The sequence below is a fragment of the Dermacentor albipictus genome, chromosome 1 (assembly GCF_038994185.2).
Source record: "Dermacentor albipictus isolate Rhodes 1998 colony chromosome 1, USDA_Dalb.pri_finalv2, whole genome shotgun sequence".
NCBI lineage: Eukaryota > Metazoa > Arthropoda > Arachnida > Ixodida > Ixodidae > Dermacentor > Dermacentor albipictus.
Window position 1 is genome coordinate 13,014,853 of NC_091821.1, and position 20,856 is coordinate 13,035,708.

Consider the following 20,856-nt stretch of genomic DNA (forward strand, 5'->3'; position numbering starts at 1 on the left):
GCATTGTTGGCCTGACATACTCCTCCACATTTTAATTCCTGTCTGTCTGTCCATCCCTTTTCCTCTCTATGTGCATGCATTTATGTGTTGGAGCGATGGAGGACCAGTGTCCCATACTGCACATGAGGACATGCCAGGCTGTGTAGACGACAAGCACAACTGCGAATGAATGATAAAGCAAACATACATGTGTTGCTACATTCCAGAATTCATGCAAGCGCGGTGAAAGCACAACTGACGTAGCAAGTCATCAACCAGCACAACAAACAGCAAAGCATGTTTGTAAGCATGTTTCTACAATTACCTAGGTAATGTTTGAAACACTGCTAGTCATACTGTGGTACTGGTGAAGCTCATTGCACTCTGTTGAGAGAAAGAATGCATGACCCAGAGTGGCTGCTTTACAGACTATTCAGATAAATTTTAAAATGCACGAGGAAGACAGGACATGAACAGAAACATAAATGCACACACAAAGTGCAGACTTTGACAGGGCAGTCAGGTCAACATAGGTAAAAGCAGCTTGTTCCTTGTTCTTGAGAGGTAGAAAAGAGCCTGGGGTAAAAGAAATATACTGAAGTAAGGCATGTTGTTGGGCTAGTCGGTTCATAGATTCAGCAAAATTTTAAACTGCACAAGGAAGACAGTATGTGAACAGAAACATAGACGCACACACAAAACACAGACTTTGACAGAGCAATCAAGTTAACATAGGTAAAAGCACATGTACACCTAAAGCACACACTTTGACAGGGCAATCAGGTTAACATAGGTAAAAGCTTTTACCTATGTTAACCTGTACTGCACTGTAATGATTCACCAAGGCCACATTTCCTTGAAGCATGTATGCAAAAATAGCAAAGAGGAAGAATGCTCCTAAATTTGAACCCGCCAAAACTCGTTGAAGGATGATATACGGACACATTAAGGAAGAAATATAAAGCAATAAGAGTGGCTGCAACGCATGCAGATGACAGTGTATGTGCTTAAGGGCAGAAAAAGAAAACATTATGGAATTGAGCAATACAGCTTACCTGACTAATATTCAATAAGGAGAAAACTAGTTTTAATAAATCATGTCTAAAACACCAAACTACAAAGGCAACAAAGGAAACAGTGAGAGGTGCCACAGAAACGGTCTGGAGTGTTTTAAAGGAATTCCACACTAATTTAATAAAGTAGTGAAGTGCTGTGTTCACAGAGACTCTATGCATTTCCTTCTGGTAGAACTCCCTACAAAGGGAAAACATAACTCGTGCCCCAGCTAGTTAGCTATAAATGAGGATGCCTTAAACCTAAACATTGCAGCAAAACACCGAAGACAATGGTATGGTGGAGGGAGAACTCATGTAGATGTGCTACCAGCATGGCAAGACAGCTTATACTCGTATGCAAACCCATTTTATTTGCCAGCCATAGTTATCGGTCATTGTGGCATGCCTCATTAAACTGCTGACCAATCCAAGAGCAGGCATAGTGCATCCCTCTTGCAAACTCCTTACTTGCAAATTAGATTACATACCGGGGACACATACTGACAGTATTGGCATCACAAGTCTCGATGTAAAACAGCACCACCATGTCATTCAAACGCACCTTTCATAGCAGTGTGTGCCACTCATTATAACGAATCGCAATGCAAAAGTTGCAGCATGTTGAACACCTATGTAGGCTATGCAGAAAAACAGCTATGAGGACCTTTATTATTGAGAAAGCTTCACAGTAAGTGAACCGACCCCCAACCCCAGGCTTGCCCTAACTGTGCAAGTGTCACTGTGTAGTCTCATAACTACTCAAGCCAATAAAGTGCAATCGAGTCCATATGCAAAAGATACAACTGCTGAATGGACGATTTTGGCCATTGGCAACTACACTCCATCTCACCAACTCCATTCAGCGCAGCAAAGTCTCAGGCTTGTATTGGCCAATCAGTAATGAGAGCCAGCTGTGTTCTAGAGAAGGGAGCGGGGCTCGCCCATTGTGAGCCTCCATTCGGGTGAAATCACGCAGAGGAAAATCAGAGGCAGACAATGGAGGAGGCCTTCCTTTGGTCCTGGTTGGTGGATGAAACACGTAGCTTTTTCTGCAGTACACATAGTTGGCAAGATGGAACACTGGAATAATGATTGGGATCAGGTGTACCCCCCTGGCTACGCAACTGCATGCACAGAAGACTATCCTTCGCAATGGTGGCAGGAACCTAATGATGTCTTATGTGAACACATGGTTTGCATTGTACAAAAGGTCTATTAGTGAGCCATCTGGGTGCATCAAAGCTGCTTTTCCAGGTAAAGCACAATCTTAAGCTCTGGTACCATTTTAGGTATCAAAGTTGTTTTCTTTTTTCCATTCTGAATGTTGCCTAACTACGCTGGAAATAATTTAAAACCACAGCTTCAAGAATACAAAGGAAAATGTCCAAGACCAATTAAAACATAAAAAAATACAAGATTACGAGCAAATCATCACCACCAATATCATAACTTCGTGACTTGCCATCAAAAATCCACCGATGATTATGATACTCCTTAATGGGAAATTTGAGCGCAGCTCTATACGTGTTTTCATTTCGCGATATAACTAGGCAAAGAATTTGAGAGAGACATGTAGCAGAGTCTGCAATCTTTGAAAATCTGATCTGCCGGTCAAGCACATCAGCTTTAATACATGACTCGTTGAAGGGTCCAGTGTAATCGGTGGTGCCCCGTGGCTTCCAGAAAGTACTAAACACAATTCGCATCACGCATACAATAAGATTACAAAACAATCACAAACCGTGACAATCGAAACAAGTGCGAAGAAGACCAAACCAAGCAGACCAAACAAACACAAGCGAGAGCTGACATGAGCAGACGATAGTACGTAACGAGTAGTCCGGCTGAGATCAGACATGGGTATGCATCGAGCAGTCGGGTTGGTCCGCATGACACCAGTTTCCTGTGCGCACTTCACTGAAGGGGTGGCTTTCATAGGCCTCTGCTGTTCGCGGCTCACGTCTTTCATCTCTTGCTCCGCGTTCACTCGGTTATGCCACTGACACTGACACTCGCCACAGGAACGGGCACCTAAGAGCTGCGTTTCCTCAATTGCACGGTAAATGAGTGTTTTCACATTCAGCCACCACGGCTGGAATAGAACGACTGTTGTCATTCACGCATAATGACACTACTATAAAGCATTTGGAAGATTAGCAACTTTGCATCAGAGATTAGCTGTTGAAGTGAGGGTATAAAAGCAAGTTAATAAAAAGCCTTAAAAAAAATGCTCTGGAGTAGCTTTATGAAGAGACAATATGAGATTTCTACAAAGAGCCCCTGTAATTAATAAGCATGATAAGAAGCCATATTACAATTAAAGTGAGTCAGCAATGCACATAATATTTTGTCAAGCTCTATGCAGTCAAGCGCAAAAGCAGAAAAAATAAAAGTTTTTTGTGCTTGAGGGGTTGACAAAGATCTTGGGTTAGGGGTGGGTGGGTGAAGGATATACAACATTAGGCCCACTCCCATGTTTCACCAGTACTCAGCACCAGGGGAAGGAATGTTTCAAGATTACTTGCCTGACAGTAAAAGAAGGCTTGCTTAACTCATCCGGGTCACAGGCATCAATGACAAGCGGTGGGTGACCATCAGCCATCAGTGTCAATTTGCCATTTTCAAAACTCGTCTTGATCAGGCCAAGGCGGGGCTCCTCACGCATTGAAATGAAGTTGTCTCCTTTCACAATCAACATAAACCTAAAAAAAAATAAAAATAACACAATTATTTCTTAAAGAAGTAGCTAGGCATGTCTTCGGATGTGTCATCATTACACTCTTAAGAGCAACAGTACATACGTATTATATAGTTAAAAAATGTTATCGCCATAGGTTTGCAGGTTGTGGTTGCAGCTTGAGGAGGAACTGTTAACATGAAATGGCCATTAATAAAAAATAACAATTTGTTTGCACTCTTCTTGGGTAGCTGTTTCTCTCACCTTGGCTATCTCATTCTAACTGCCACTACATGGCCAACTGCTGTCCATGAACAAAAACTTATACAACTCCATCTAAGTTCACATACAAAGGTTCTTCCCAGTAAAAAAGAACACACAATCACAAACAAAAGGAAATAGTCAACCTTATCTATCTTTCACCCATGCTTGCAAATCTGTCCTTTGTGTCATACACAATTACACTTAACAAGCACCAACTCACACGAGTCCTGGTGAAGGCTTTCTTGCATGCTGCCCCCATCAGACAGCAATGGCTACACCTGGAAGCCCAGGAGAGTGGATAATTGTACAAGGTAGCATGGTTACACATCGGAAACCAGAGCAAATAAACATGGTATATAGAGATAAGGAAGATGCAAGGCAGCTGTTTTACCCACAACTAAACTTCTTATAAAACAACAAATACACAAACACACTAACTTTTTAAGAATTGCCTGGAGTATAACTGTGCCTCTTCAGGTGTGTTAATTGAAGAGGCGGAAATTAGCTGTACAACAAATTGGAGTGTTAAATGAGATGGTTAACAAACTTTGGGTTTATGAATTTAATAATTAATTGCTTAAGTGTACACATTTCAATTGCAGAACTGAAGGCAGACAGTAATAACCCTTTTAAGTGTTGTGTGCACAATTGTACAAGCCAAAATAGTGCATCAAAGGCAAAAGCACTCAAGAAAATAATAATTAGCCCCTTAACTGTCCACCCGCTGTGGCTGCTTAGTGGCTATGGTGTTGGGCTGCTAAGCATGAGGTCGAGGGATCGAATCCCGGCCAATGCGGCTGCATTTCGATAGGGGCGAAATGCGAAAACACCCGTGTAGTTAAATTTAGGTGAACGCTAAAGAACCCCAGGTGGTCAAAATTTCCGGAGTCCCCCACTAGGGCGTGCCTCATAATCAGAAAGTGGTTTTGGCACGTAAAACCCCATAATTCAATTCAATTCTCCTTAACTGTCCATGATGAGTTGACATGTCAAAATGAAAATTGCACTACCCTGTCATCTTTATACATAAATAAATAATACAAAATGTATTTTCAAAGTGAACATTCAGCAGAGATCTACTTGCTTGGGAAGAACTGAACTTAAGGAATGAAGAAACTCCAACAAAAATTAACTTTAAACATCCGACGTTTTGGAGCTCGACCGGCTTCTTCAAGGGTGAGATGGCGCGAGGCATAGCAGTGCTTATATGCATCTTTTTTTTATTGCTTTGACAGGAACGTGGAGACCTTTTGCAGTCCTTGGGAGTAAATGGCAGGAAGTGTTCCCAAGAAACAATGGATGTTTCCCAATGTACATTGGATATGCCAGGAGTCCATAAGAATTACCGCCGGTGGTTGTTTTCACTCTCCGAGATGATGGCACCACCAAAACTAATATGGTAGTAAAAAACATTGCAGTGGTCTGCCACAGCACTGCATTCTCTGTTTAGGTAGCGAAGGTCATTTTTACGTTGACAAATTATTTTAAGAAAGTTTTCACTCTCACCAATATATGACGTGAGGCATTCGGTGCAAGTAACCTTGTACACAATGCCCTGTGATTTTTTCACAGGACTGTAGTCTTTTGGACGCGGGAGGAGGCTTCCAACAGTATAGAGAGGCTTGTGAGTGACATCAACCCCTGCCCCTCACAGCACACATGCTCTACTGATACCTTACTGACCTCTTGAAGGTAAGGTATCGAGACACAGCGCCGCTGTCGGGGTGGGTCGACAGCAGCCGCCTTCCTTTCATTCATGTTCAATTGGTGGAGAGCGCTGTGAATGAATGTCTGTGTAAAACTGTTTTTCTTAAGGTCACCAATTACCGTGTTTTTCTTCCTTCTTCTGAAAGTGCGGGGAGAAACAAATTGTTTCAGCTCTCTTGACGAGGCTTCAAATTACACAATAGTTGTGGCAGGTGAGGTGATTCGAATTAAAGTGAAGATATTGTCCTACATGTGTCAGTTCTCTGAATACAGAAAAGGCCGGGTTCGGTTGCCCTCTTTTCACAAGGATATGTAAGAAGAAAGAGAGAGAACAATTTTCACGTTCCACTGTAAAATAGCTGGCTCTGCGGCATTCAAGTGTGTGAGCAAATTGTCAATTTCAAATGGCTTCACAACGCAAGAACTATCGTCCACGTAGTGCACACATATTTTTTGGCTTGGAGTGAAAGTACTGCGCACCTGCTTTTCAATGTCCTCTATGGTGAGTGCGGCGACTGTGACTGAGATTGTCTAGTCTGTTTGTAGAACTGATTGCTAAATGTATAACAAGTGCTTGAAAGGCTGAATTCCAATGACCGACAGATGTGGTTAATAGAAAGAAGAGTGTGATCTTTCAGTGAGGGGTCATGTTCAAGTGCCACCACATGTCACAGAAACCGCAAGGGGGCACAGGCACACTAGTAAACAGCAAAACCACATCAAAAGACACCGTGCAGTCGTCGTCAGGACTCGGACTGGACATTATTTGTATTTTGCTATTTTTTTTAAGAAGATCGGTAAAGTGCTATAGGCATTCCTGGTATCATTTTTAGAAAGGAAATGGCAAAATAAATGCAGGTTATAAAAAGTATGCACTTTTAACACATATTTCTAAATTTCTCGTGGCAGTTAAGGGTAACTCTTTCTGTGCCAAGGGTGAGTCTCACTCACTGGCGTTTTCTCTAATATTTGGCAATGACAAGTCTCCCTTGTTCAGGGATTTCATTTCTGCTGACTGACACACTAGTAGCGGTCATATCATTTTGGCGTGAATGATTCCCAATTTGGCACCAGCTTCCCAGAATACAAACTTTTTGTGGGTGCAGCTGGCAAAAAAGCAGCGAAAGTCCAGCTCCCCTGGATTTTAAAAATGGCACTGTAGAGTTACACAGCTGCAGCGATGACGACCACCATTTTCAATGCTGGAATCGTGTTCTTGGACACCTCTTCACCTCAAGTGATCAATTAGACTCGGACAGCTCTAGTGAGTTGTGTTCGGAGCTCTTGATAATTACAAGGAAGAGTTCGAGCCACTGGCGGCCTCTCTCCCGTGGATGCAGCTCAATGAAAACGCTTTGCTATCAGCACCTTCGTTTTTCTTTTTGTGTTTTTTTTTTTCAGCACCAGGAATAATGAGTCACATAGAGGGCAATAAAAGCATGTTCGACTACTCTTCCAAGAATTGCCAAGCTTCATATATGGACTGCTTCTGTGGCCATGCCTGTCTGCATCTTAACCACAAACTGACAGCAACCAGAAAACACAAAATAACAAATCAACTTATGATATTACAATAACGAAAGGTGTTCACAATAAATCAGTCATTTTCGTGGTGTCATATAAAAGGTGGCACAGAAAGGGTTAAAATGTGTCGCACACATCCGGAAACACTTTTGATTGAACCAGTACTGCAAGTTTGAATAATATGTGTAAGGTGTTCTAGTAAAAATGAGTTAAAATGTGTAGGCGTTTGCTCTCGATTTTACTGCATTACCACATAGTGGGTTCAGTTCTTTCACTGTTTCTCATGTTTCACATCCACCACATATTTCAAGTGGGTGGATGAGTGCTTTGCGAGTATGATCACAAAACAGTTGATGTCCTTATATCTGGTGTTCCTGTAGAGAAAGTTCTTGCATGGAGTCTGCATTCTGTAAATTTACCAAGACTCTCTAAAGAATTGCAACTATCTATTCTGTTCTGCAGCTGTACACATTTTGAAGATGCAAAAATGTGGTGAAACTAAACTTTCAATAGACAGACTTAATTGGTGCCAGAAGGGGATAAGGTTACATTTATTTAAGAGGACAGTAAAGATAAACAATGAATCAGTTTAGACTGACAATGTATTCTTTGAAAACTCTACTTGATAATTTCATGATAATAGGTTGATTGAAGAGGAAATTAAGGTCTAAGTATAATTTCCTGAATTTCGTGCCAAACCTCCAGCGCTGATACGTCAGTGTGGGGTCACGAATTTCAAAGCACCTTTTCACATTTAGGCCTCATTGGCTCAGTAAATGTTTGCAAAACTTGCCAAGTGCAATCTTCATATCCTGAAGAATACAATGTAGTCAATTTTTACTGGTAAGCAATTAGCTAGGCTCTAGCAGATGTCAAAATCTACGACGTCACGACGAGCTGTTGCGGGAACTTCAAAAAGGCGTTGCCACCAGTTTTTCGTTTTTTGCAGCTTTTCTGGCTTACCAATCCTCTTCTAATGGTAAGAGTAGTTTTTTGGTATTCCAGAAGGGCAATTTACTAATACAGTTGAAATAATTTTTTTCTTTAGTGTCCCTTTAAAGGCATACATAAATGAATTTAAATTTCAGATGTATGTTGCAAACCACGCCATATAGCTTTCCCTAACTTACCATTATGCCGAGGCCCAAGGTTCTACGATTTATTAAATGGAGAAAGAGAGGAGATTTCATGTGAAACGCTGCCTTAGCTACTATCAGTGTAAGCTTGTGCAGTGCATGACGCATATCCTAGATGGCACCTTGACTCCATGCTGTGACATAAATTCGAAACTGTGCGACAAGCCCCAGTGTGGAAGGACACACACAATAGTTTGCATGCACACAAATGAAACAGTTTGTGAGCTGGCGTCTTTCTTGGCATACGGCAACAACCTTGCATCTCCGAAGTTGGCCCACATACCGTGTGCACTCGGGACAGGCTTTGCTCAAGGAAAGAGTCATATCCAGTATTTTGAGTGTAGACATCTCCTCGTCCCCCTACATTTTTTGCAATGTTAGCAAGCTGTGCTAAACCAACGCCACCCCATGGCTCCAGCAACATCTACTGTAATAAATATCACCAGCACCTTGCTTATGATTGCCTGTTACCTTACATTGTCAGGAAAAAACGAAGTACAAACAGGCTTTTTCAGCCTGACTTCTTTTTTTAAAGAGGCATTTAAATGAGCATACAGCCTATGAAACGTGTACGTAATCTGGACTGTGATTTTCTGAAGCAAAGCAAAGAAAGTATAAAACTGTATTTAGCGTTCCTTTGAACAAAAATCATCAGACTAGCATCTGCTTCAAGATGTCAGACCCCAAAATATGCCTCTAAATGTGTTGCCAGTCAATTTAGTTTTGGCCAGCAGTGCACATGAGGGGATTCTGGGGGAAATACAGTAGAACCTCGTTCATACGTCTTGGGAAAAAAAAACGCGGCAAAAACACACTAACCGGGAAAACGTACGACCCGAAGCAACCAAAAAAATTTAACAGACTCAACTAATGTTGGCATCTACGTAATGCGAAGCGTCGTGAGGATTGTTGCGGCACGAGACGCCGATCCGCGTGGAGCTGGTGGCGCTCCGGCGGCTCGAGACCAGTGGCTTAGCTAGGTCATCTGGCACCCGGGGCCGATAGCTCTTCTGTCACCCCCCCGGGTGTAATCGAGGAAGGCGAGGATATCGACAATTTTCGGGTGTCTTCAGACGTATATGACCCCCCCCCCCCCCCCTATTGGCCCCGTGCACCCGGGGCCCGTGTTTTCCAGGAACGTATGAACCGGTAAAAAATGAGCGTAACTCTATTGGGTCATTTTTTCGTGTTCTCTATTGCGAACGTTGGCGCAGAGAAACGTACGTAATGGGAACGTATCAACGCGGTTTTACTGTTACCCTCTGCACTTCTGCTGAATGAGTTGTGTATATTAGTGACAGGTTTCAGCTCTGCAATTGCAGCATGTGCCAGAAGTACCAAAAGATAATTAGTTGAACTTTCTACTTGAACACTGGTTTATTTTTCATGCAATGTCTGCCTCTTTATATATGCCAACGTAACATTCCACCAAACTGCACTGTATGCCGCAGCCAGCTTTCAAAAAATCTGTATGAAATAAAGAAAAAGCTTTCACACATGCACACTAACACAGGCATGCATACACTCACAGGTGTGTGTGTACAAGCACAAACATCATATAAAGCCAAGATACACTAAAGTCAAGGAAAGCAACACGGAAGTGAACTTGTTCACCAGTGGACATATATACCTGTCTCTGAGTCCCTCGTAGACTGGTCCAGTCACAACGCAGTCTGCATAGGGCACCTCTATCCCGGCAATTGCCTTAATTGGGTAGATGAAAATATTGGCCACACGCCCCACAGGCACAAAGTTATTCTTGCGGGCAGCCCTGTGCCTCAGCAAAAGAAAAGTTGCAGCTGCAGCTACACCACTTGCTGCTGCAGTTGCCAGAGCAATGGTGCTCACGTGTGGGGCTCTTAACACAGGGAATGACATTGCTTGTTGTGTATTTTAGTTTTGCGGCTCCTCCTAAAATAGAAACACATGGGTCATTTTTAAATATTTTAAAGATAGCAGTCTTGAGAAACTACTCGGGGTAGATAAATATTTTAGATAAGTATTCCCAGCTGTCACAAATAAATGAACTGGGGGGCGGGGGGGCGTGAAACCAAAAATTTTCCTGTGCCAATATTTTTGGCTCTCGAGATATTTCTAGAATTCAAGAAAATACTTTTATTCCCTAAACAATTACAACCAGTATAATTACCCATCACTGTCATTGTCATCACAAAAATTTATATAACACATGGCCCTTCAAGATGGCTGCTGGGGTCTTAAGCATTATCCACAGCAAACAAGCTGGACTTTCCCACATTGCTTGATAATAAGCTGAGCTCGTACACAGCAAAGAAACAATGTTCTTCACCTAAAGCAAACCACATTCATCGAAGTTTTTTTTTATCTATTGCTTTGGTTTAATAACATACCCATGGATGGTGTTATAGAAATATGTACGATCAAAAGTGTCACAACCAGGTGCAAACAGACTGACAAACTGGAAACAGGGACCTCAAAATTATGTAGTAGTCCGGCAATCATCTGTGGTTGTTGCCACAAAATAATATTACTGAAACTACCCAATCCAGAATTGAACTTGTGCTTCCAAAACGATACTGAATGATCATATTAGTATATTTTGCGTTAATATTTGGTTTCTGATGACAAGTGCTTTCTCACCATGTCCACAATGAACAAAAATTAAGCTGAGAACCACAGCCCACATGCTTGCAAGATTTCACTTACTGGTATAGATATGGTTACAAGAGGGCATATTTTCAATGTCAGTTCAAGAAAGGTCTCAAGATTTGGTAAGGCTGCCTTGCAGTGTACACTGGCAACTACCCCTAAAACGTAAATAGAAATACAATATTTTACATCATAATAAAACACTTTGCAATTTAGTTTCGACTTTATTATACCATACAGCTTCATCCCACAAATTTTTAACTGTTTAGGAAAGTTAGCTTAGAGTACAAGTTGGTAAAATCGGACATTTGCTTCGTTATATCGAAATTTCGTTCTATTGAAATTCGACCTTTTATGCAAATACGTACAGTCGCCGATTGATTTTTCTTACGCAGAAAGAGGCCGCAGAATTTTCTGAATTAACGGGCAATCGGGAAAGAAAATTTGAATGAGGAAACAATTGATTTTGACAAAATTTGGGAGTCCGCGACGATGATATGGTTTCATGCCACGTACGTCGACGATTTCTCCTCGGCGGTACGAATTAAGCGAAGGCAGCCACGCTTTCGCATGCACTCTGCCCCCGCGGCTAATAGCATCGCCCGCACTGGGAGAGGCTATTTGGAAAAGCGCCGGCAGCGGGAGCGAATGCTTCCGTCTGCCTCTCGCTCCAACCGGTCACTGAAACTCGAGATCACGCAACCTCCAATACTAAAAACGTGCGGGAAGACGCCCACTCTTTGCACACGCGGCAGATTGTCCATAAAGCAGGGTGCGCGGCTGCGTATGAGCTCAGTCGCGCTTACAGCCACGCGCAGCCACGGCCGAGACGCGTACCAGATATCGAGGCGCGCGCCAAACTACCCCCCACCCCCTGACGCGCGCTTGATCCCGTTACCGCGAGCACACTCCCCTGCCCTTCCTTCCCTTTGCTCGCGCGGGAAGGCGGCACTCGTGAAGCCACCATCTTTCTTGCTTCACCCTCGCACACTTTCACTCGCACCTAAAGCACACAGTGCGCGGGGCGCGATATGCTCTTATCGAACTTCGAATTATACGAAACACGATGCGGCTCCACTTCGGCGGTCGCTCTTCTCGCGCGGCGCGATTTGAGAGGTGCGTTAATTTGCAAGCAACCGCTTGTAATTCTATGATTTGACCATCTGCGCTCGCGGAAGTTTCAATGCATTGTCACGGCATTCCTTTGCAGCAGCAGTGAAACTGCGTTATATTGAAATTGCATACAAACACACCTAGTTAGAGTGGGGTTAAAGGAGAGAAAGTAAGTGATTGAAGTGCACCTATGCTCTCAAAAGGCCCTCACCAGGTCCCATTGGAAATTTTGGTTGGGAATGTAGCCTTGCCATGCTACCAAGAGGCAAGCCTCACCACCAACATAGGCACTCCCACCCTTTCCCTCAACTAGTGTCGAAAGGCGACAGTCATTCCCTGCCTTCTCCAATACCTGAGCCAAGAGACAGTGTCACGTCTACGCCTGAGCCCTGTCTCTTTTTATTTTTTCTTCTCTTTCTTTTTCACTATGCAGCACGCTTCCAGTAAAGGTTTCATGTGCATTTCATTGGACAATTACCAGTGAGGTGCCATAATCTGTGATGTTGCAGGCAGTGCATCTACATATGACCATTTATGCGTGTGACCTTTTGATTCTCTGACAGGAAGTGGGGTTCCCTTTAGAGGAAGGGTGCAAGGGTGTTTAAAATTTCAACTGTTTTCATGCCAAGGTGCACTCCGATACTTTTCAGACACAATTGTCGGCGTGTGATCTGCAAACTGAACTTGTCTGTACTGCCCAAACATGGTGAGGAGTCCTTTAAGGTCTTGAATGTGACAATCATGTACAACCCTTTTTATCTATGCTGTCACTCATTATAGCCTGCTATAACAGCTGTGGTTCATAAAGCCTGCTGACAAGTTGTTCACATTCATCTTCAAACAATTTGCTTTCTCCAGAGTAGCCAGCTTCTTCTCGATCAGAAACACTATCTTGCAAATTATTGTTAATATTAAAAAATTCTTGTCCCTCCCACCAATGTGAACATCGTAGGAGTGTCTGCACAGTTTCACATCTAGATAACAAGTTAACAGTGTGCTAACGTGAGCCGGTCAGTACATGCTTATGTGAATAACAGCCCTTTTGAACTTTGAAATCAGTGCTCATGTTTGTCGTCTCCCTTTTGTCCCATTAAAGAATGCTCTTTCTTCGTATAACAAGTTAGCCATGTTCTAATCACCTGGGATATGCTTTCACATGTCAGCATTAGTCAGCGTCTGTATTTCCGAAACTTGGTTTGCAACCACCGTCTTCCACTGTTCTGAAGACTAAGACATCCAATGTAACACAATCATTGAGTCAGTTCACATCACAGTTTTCCTGTCTTTTATGCTCATCATGCTTCACAGAAGACACCAGCTGGGCTGCTGAGATTCTCACATGAGCTCTAGTCAAAGTAGAGTCATTCTCTGAACTTGCACCCTTCTGTTACGATCAGCATGGAATTCAGCATCGCAAGTACGGGCAACATTCCAGCTCGCCTGCCTCTGTCGAGCTCATTGTCCTCATCTCTGAGCAAATGTCACCACTTTGGCATCTGCCACTCTCCGAGTTGACCCAGGCAACAAAGCAGGCAACGAAGGGGAGAAGTCCATTGACATCACAAATCGCCAAGAGGACCAGAATTCTGCAGTGAACACTTGGGCACTGGCACCTCCATAAGTCCACCTACACAGCCGACTCAGACAACCAAGAAACCACAAGGAGTAAACTACCTTTTCAGTGGAGACCTTCCCACTTTCCTTCACAATAGACTTCTCTGCCGATTGTATTTATTTATTTTTTATTTATTTATTTCTGCATACTGCAGCCAAACATTTGGCTATAGCAGGAGTAGGAAGAGAGCAATGAATTTTACACATACATTACAACTGTTAAATAGCAGAAATAAATTCACCTAAATGGCATTCGCGTACATTCCCAGGCAAAGCATTCCAGCACTGAATCGTATGAGGGAAACAACTGTACAAAAACAAGTCCGAACGAGAACTCTACGGAACTATATTTAGAACATGATATCGAGAAATATTTGAGGGGGCTGGAAATGAAATATAATCCTGAGAAGAACAACGTGGTGAATTGACATAATTGTGCAAAAACTTTAAACAATTAAAGTGGTGACGTTTCTGATGTGATTACATTCAGATTAGAAAGGTCGGAAGAGGGTGGAAAAATATATATCACAATGAAAATAGATAAACCTATACTCGTGGACAACTTTCTGTGGCTATGAAAAGATACCTACAGAGGCAAAGCAAACACAAGTGAGAGCACTTCTGAAAAGAGTCCTGCATTTTAATCCACATTAGTTTAAGCCGGGGAAGGCAAAACATAAACACCTTATCAGCAAAAGTTATGTAAGACAGAACACACAGCTGGGTGTAAAGGTTTACTTATTTTGCGGCGGTTTTCTTCCGCGGCTGGAGAAATGTGAGACCATCGCACATTGAGGCTGCCTCGATTTAGCATCTGTTCCAAGCAACCAAAAGCACCGTCAGACACTGCCAGACTACTTGGTGCGGTAACATATGTGCAGCAGCTACGCGCGCTTACCTTTCCCTTCATAGCCACAGAAAGTTGTCTGCGAGTACAACAGCTTTTTTTCTGTACCGAGTCTAACCACTTGACATCCTTTTATGATGGGGATTCCATGTGATAGAGGCGCACTCCAATATTGGACGTATTAGGGTTATAAAGGTTAAAATCTAGTGTGTTTCGGTGCGGAACGGAGCGTGTGCTGCAAATAACTGAGGTGTCAATGGGGTTTTTTGCATGTTAGTTCAATATGCGAGGAACAAGACATATGTGTAAAAATAGCTCCCAAATATTTACATTGGTGAACTCTGTTTAGGGTTTGGTTGTTAAAAGAGTATGTGAAATGAGACACAGAACACTGCCTTGAAAATGATAAAAAGACAGTTCTGCGGAAGTTGATGGTCATCTCCCACTGTTTGCACCAGCTGCAATCGTTTTCAAAACAAGTGTTAAGAGCGACATGATCAGATTGACATTTAATGGCACAATATATGAGACAACCATCGGCACTTAAGCAAACTTTTGAGGAAATAATAGAAGGGAGGTCGTTTATATAAAGCAAGAACAGGAGAGGGCCAAGCACAGAGCCTTGTGGTACACCTGAAGGTACACCTACTGTCGGTGATTTACTAGAGTTAAAACATACATACTGTGACCGTTTGGAGAGAAAGCTAGATAACCAGTTTACAATATTATAGTTATTTAAAATACATCGAAGTTATATTGGCTATATGCGGAAGGTTACTTAAGGCCGTCCTGACCCCCTTGTTAACTAGAACCGCTCGAGACGGATCAAGTCACGCCCATCTACCACTGAAGTAAATACATTTCTTCTCGTTTTCATCATCACGATGCTTGCCTTTGTCGTAGTCTCCAGATTCCTACGGTGAAACACATCTCATCTGGTCCAGATTGTATCACTATTGATTTGGCCATAATAAACTGAATGATTTGTGTACCTGTAACTTCTTGCACATTAAGGTACACCACTGCTCCATGCACAGCTGGACTATAATCACTGAAGACATAGGTCATTGTACACACATGCTAATCCTTCAGCAGACAATGAAAGTACAGGGTCATGAATATTTGGCTGTGCATGTTCAAAAAAACATTTTGCACTCACTGCAGCACTGTTCTTGCTCAAGTTTTACAGAATGATCGTATTTTCTTGTCTACTTTGTTTAGTATAGCATTTGGCACGATTAGTCGCCTGTTTTTTAAGACAAAAATGAGAAATTGTTTTCGCCTATGGGAAAAATTTCATCTGAAAAGCCAGCCCTGGCACAGACTTGTGTCGCCGCCTGCTGGCAGCAGCAGGAAGGAGCTGCTGTCGCATAAGCAGCCGATTTCAAGATGCCATTTCATCTGCGAAGCAGTTCCCTCCTGCTGCTGCCGGCAGGCGGCGACATAAGTCTGTGCCAGGGCCGGCTTTCGAGACGCCATTTTACCCACAGACAAACACAGTTTCTCATTTTTGTTTTAAAAAACAGGCTACTAATCGTGCCAAGTGTTATACTAAATAAAATAGACAAAAAAATTTGATCATTCTGCAAAATTTGAGCAAGAACGGTGCAGCGGTGAGTGCAAAATCTTTTTTTGAACATGCGCAACCAAATATTTAGGACCTTGTACAATGGCAGAGCAAATTTACATATACAATGAAGTCCATTTGTACATATGTCATCCACTCTCTGAACAAAGAAATTGGCAAATTTTCATACCACTTATACTTTTGCATTAGCAACTTGAACATCAGTGTAGAAGGTGCCAACAGGCCAAACAGATCATACAAAAAAAGGAGATTAAACCATTCTTTGTGTTCTTCAGCTCCAACAAGGGTTCCAGCACCTTTGCAGTAGATGGTTTTAGTGTGTTCGTCTTAAGGTCATAAGACCGAAAATGCTTCTTTTCTGGTTACAACATTCAATGTTACTTTGTTGCTCTTGAAGTTCTTTTTTAGAGAGGAACTACGAGTTGTCAGGCGCATCACGGCATTTTGCAGAATGCCGTAACAGCCTTCCACAAGTTGTCAATACACTTTCCACAAGTTGCCTTCCACAAGTTGTCAAATTATCTTTCAGCCAGTATTAGTCCCCATCCAGGTTAGGTCAGAGGGCAAGCAAGTTTTACTTTCTCAGCTGGTGCTTCATACTGGCAAACATATGGGAAAATAGAGAAAAAACTCCAACTCTTATCTTTCAACGAATACAGCACACCAACATGACATCTTGGTTCACCCCACTTTCTACTATGCTTTCTTTGCTCGCTTCTTACCTTTCTCACACCTTCCCTCCCCTTTACTTCTGCATATAGCTGTTAGTGCTAAATTTGCATGCACCATGCAAACAGATAAGTGGCTGGTTGAATAGCTACGTTCTTCCACTGCAACGGAGCAGACAACACGGTCTCAACTTTTTATGCCAAACATAGATTGGAATCATTTTCCTAAAGACAGGTCAAGCACACAGTGAAACAGCCGGCGGAAAGAAGACAACGCCGTCCGTGTCTTTGTGTGATGCTGTACCAACTAGCTCGGATCCAGACCCTTGTTCATTGTATAGATTGGAAATTGCAGAGCTCAAGACCGAGAAATTCGATCAGGATCGGGCTTGACAGCGATCGAAAGTGCGCCGTGTGACACCCATATCAGATGCACATCTGATACGGGTGTCACACGGTGCACTTTTGATCGCGGTCAAGCCCGATCCTGATTGACTCCACTGCGCAAGCAGCACGAGGGAGCCAATCACAGTCGATAATTTCGATCTGGATCGGGCTTAATAGCGATCAAAAGTGATCGTGTGACATCGGTATTAGAGTTCGGTGCATACCGAATATCTGGTCTAAAGTACTGATAACACTGCGGATGGTTTCAAGACACATGTGCGCGCGCGCGCACGCGTGTGTGGGTGGTACACGTCTTAAGCCTGGGATACATGGAGCGGACTTTCACGACGAACATCGCCCGGTACAAATAGACGCGGCGGGACGACGCTGATGGTTTGAACAAGTTCCCACTTTCCCGACAAACCGTTCGCCTAAAAATAAAAACTATCAGTAACTTTGTGGTAACTCTCATACACCTAAAGACAAGATTACGCCGACTTAGTTTCTCAAAAGAAAGTATACCATGTTTACAGGGGCGTAGCCAGAAGGGGGGCTCATGGGGCTTCCCTTCCCCTTCCCCTTCCCGAACTTTTTTCGTGCTGTCAATGCACCACCGACCAAAGCAACCCCCGGCCCTGGAAATCATTCTGGATTTTGTCTAGAATGACTTTTCCATGCTCAAAAAGACATTTCACCGTGAAAATTGCAAACTCGGGCTGGATTTCGTGGCAATGTCCATGCACTGGGAGTCACATAACGCAAGCAGCCCCATCCGAGCACAGTTTCAATGGCGTTTTGATGACAAACGGGCTCACCGCAACATCTCGCGGAGGCCGCGGAATCTGCGAAGCGCATGGATATCAATTCCGAAACTTTATGGGTATAAATCTCATAAACTTTTGATGTGAAAGGTGCATTGACATTTCCAAAGTAGTGCTTTAGATTTTCAATTGTGGAACTTTGTGGGTCTAATGCTGTTATAAACATTTGACGCCAAAGGTGCATTGACTTTTCTAAAGTCTTGCATTGGAACATACAACGGGACAAGCCAAATCAACACACTATTAGACAAGTTGACAAAGCACGCAGCCAGGTCTGGTTAGACGAAGCGTTGTGGTGGTTCATTTGTGCTGTCATGTCACATAAGAACATATTTTTTTTCACCTATGCCAAGCATCCATGTTAAGACACTAAAGCAAGCGAACGTAACTACGTTCTTATTTATTTTTTCTACTTTGACTTTTATTCGCGAGGACACATTGAGCGTCTTCAATTTTTTTGGTCTTGCTACCCTACCCGTGGGCTGCCAGAGCCAGCCAGAGCGCATACGTTCTCCTCGTGTTGCCCTGACCACCACGCGGCGCACTTCGGTGCGTGTTCGGTTTGCTCTGGCCGAGTGCATTTTCGCATGGCAGAGTTTTAGACGCTTACTGGCTAGCAGACGAGAAAAAGAAACAATGGTCGCTAGCTGCCATCACTGTGGGGACTCGACAAATTGTACCGCGTTCACTTGAGAGCAACCTCTCTGGAAAGTCTTGGCTCGCCGATGTAGGATACCGAGCAGTATGCGTATGGTTCTCTGTGGACCAAGCGTCTCACGTTTTTTTCGATATTCCTTCGGTAGCCACATTAGGTGCGCAAAGTAGGCATTAACTTGTGGCCAACATATTTTCCTTTTTTTTTTTTTAGTTTCGATGCCCCCGCCCCACAAAAGGAAAAATATACATTGTTGTGGGGCAGGGAATTGTTGCGTGGTGAAAGTTCGGTTTTGTTACTTCTTCCTTTGCGGAAAGTAATGGGCCACGGGACAATTCAGTTGCCGGATACTCTTATTATATTATTGCGATAGCAATTATATGGACACTCCAAGCGGATTCCTGCCATCACCGTCGGCCTCAGGTTTCGTATAAAGTGCAAGGGCGATAACATTGTTATCGAGCGCCGCATGCTGTATGTGCGAGTGCAAGCGTACAGGAAGGGGGGGGGGGAATGGGTGAGCCGACGATGGTGACTCAGTCTAGTGTGCGCAAAGGAGAAAAGCGGAGAGCAAGCTAGTCATCTTCCGTCGCGCGCAATACATCGGGGGGAGTGGATGGAATGGGGGCGATATCTAGAATTCTGTGAATCTGTGATTGCACAACATGCTTATTTGCTTTGTTTGACACATTATACACCGTGACTTTCTCTTAAATACGTACATTTGTTGGAGACTTACACGTACGTTTAAATATCTCATTGGGAGATTTTGTGTATAGGGGCAGTGAACTTTGTTTCCAGTGACACTTTCTTGCCCTTTATCAAGCTCTATCTTCGCATTTGTATATCCCATTGTATATTTGCGTTTCTAATGTACGAGGGCGAGTCAAATGAAAGTGAGCCTACCCACCCCACGCAATAATGGTTCGGTTCATTATCTGCGAGGCATCTGCGTAGAAGAGAGAGATGTCTCATTTACAAAAGTGACACGCAGGTGCAACGATAAAGGTTCTGTAATGATCTCATACATTCGGTTGAACATGGTTGCGTGACATATTCGAAACTCTAAATGTTGAACAGCGAGGTGTCGTTAAGTTTTTGACTGTTGAAAGTATTTTGTAAAAAGAAATTAGTCGTCGTATGGCTGCCGTGTACGTTGAACATCGCATTTTATAGGCCACTGTGAAGCATTGGAGCAAATTAACGGTTCAAAGGAGGACGTGAAAGTTGCAAAGACGATCCAAGACGGGACTAAAGCCATCGTGAAATCACCCTTAACGAAATTGCCAAAGTTGATGAGGTGATGAGACAAGAACGGAGGGTAAGTATCGATAAACTGGCAGAGCGTCTGAACATCAGTCACGATTCGGTTCACGGCATAATTCATGAACATCTCTGTCACTGGCTTTTGTGTGTGCAATGGATGCCCAAGATCTTGAACCAACGCCAAAAGATGGAGAAGTTCGGCACTGCCTTGACTGATCTGATCTGTCGTCACAATGAGGGTGATGACTTCTTTTCTGCAATTGGGATCGGGGACGAACCATGGTGCCACTACTATGAGCCTGAAACACGATGGCAAAGCTTACAGTGGAAACATTCGAATTCACCATGCCCCCCAAAGAAAGCAAAGGCCATCATTTCCGCCGGAAAGGTGTTGACTTTCTTTTTTGATCGTCGGGGACCATTACTGATAAAATTTGCTTAGTCTTGAGAGACTACCAATTGTTTCCGATACTGTGAAACACAGGAACGGCTGCATGTTGCAATTAAGAAGAAACAATGTGGAAAATTGACTAATGGGATCATCTTGTTCCACGACAATGCCCGTCCCCACATCGCTGATGTATTTAATACAAAACTGGCAACGTTCACATGGGAAATGCTGCAACATCCGCCACACAGCCCAGACTTGTCGCCTTGCGACATCCACATTTTGGGGCAAACGAAAAAAAAAAAAGAAATGCAGCTAAACGTAAATATATTCGTGTCGGCCGATGACGTGAAAGAGTCCGTTGCAGACTTTTTGAAGCAGCAACCGAAGGAATTTTATGAGACCGGAATCACGCGACTCCTTAGTCAATGGGACAAATGTCTAAATGCTCACGGAGACTACCTTTAAATAAAGTACCCCGTTTCTCATATATTCGCATTGGCTCACTTTCATTTGACTCGTCCTCATATATTTTGCAG

The 20,856-nt window shown here is 43.2% G+C and overlaps 1 protein-coding gene across 5 annotated transcripts in view; it reads right to left on the bottom strand.

Annotated features, from left to right (window-relative positions):
* The window catches only part of LOC135918190 (mitochondrial amidoxime-reducing component 1-like), a 43,486-nt gene that overhangs the window by 20,832 nt on the left and 1,798 nt on the right, over positions 1-20,856 (bottom strand). For 2 of the 5 annotated variants that reach the window (XM_070539168.1, XM_065451864.1), the window contains exons 2-3: positions 9,973-10,253; positions 3,560-3,736 (exon numbers count right to left, since the gene is read on the bottom strand). In XM_070539168.1, the coding sequence (XP_070395269.1) occupies positions 3,560-3,736; positions 9,973-10,220 (425 nt within the window). In that variant the 5' untranslated portion in view covers positions 10,221-10,253. Of the gene's footprint in view, positions 1-3,559; positions 3,737-4,195; positions 4,254-9,972; positions 10,254-11,027; positions 11,129-20,856 lie in introns of those variants that run through there. The other 3 variants (XM_065451865.1, XM_065451866.2, XM_065451868.1) reach the window with 3 other exon arrangements.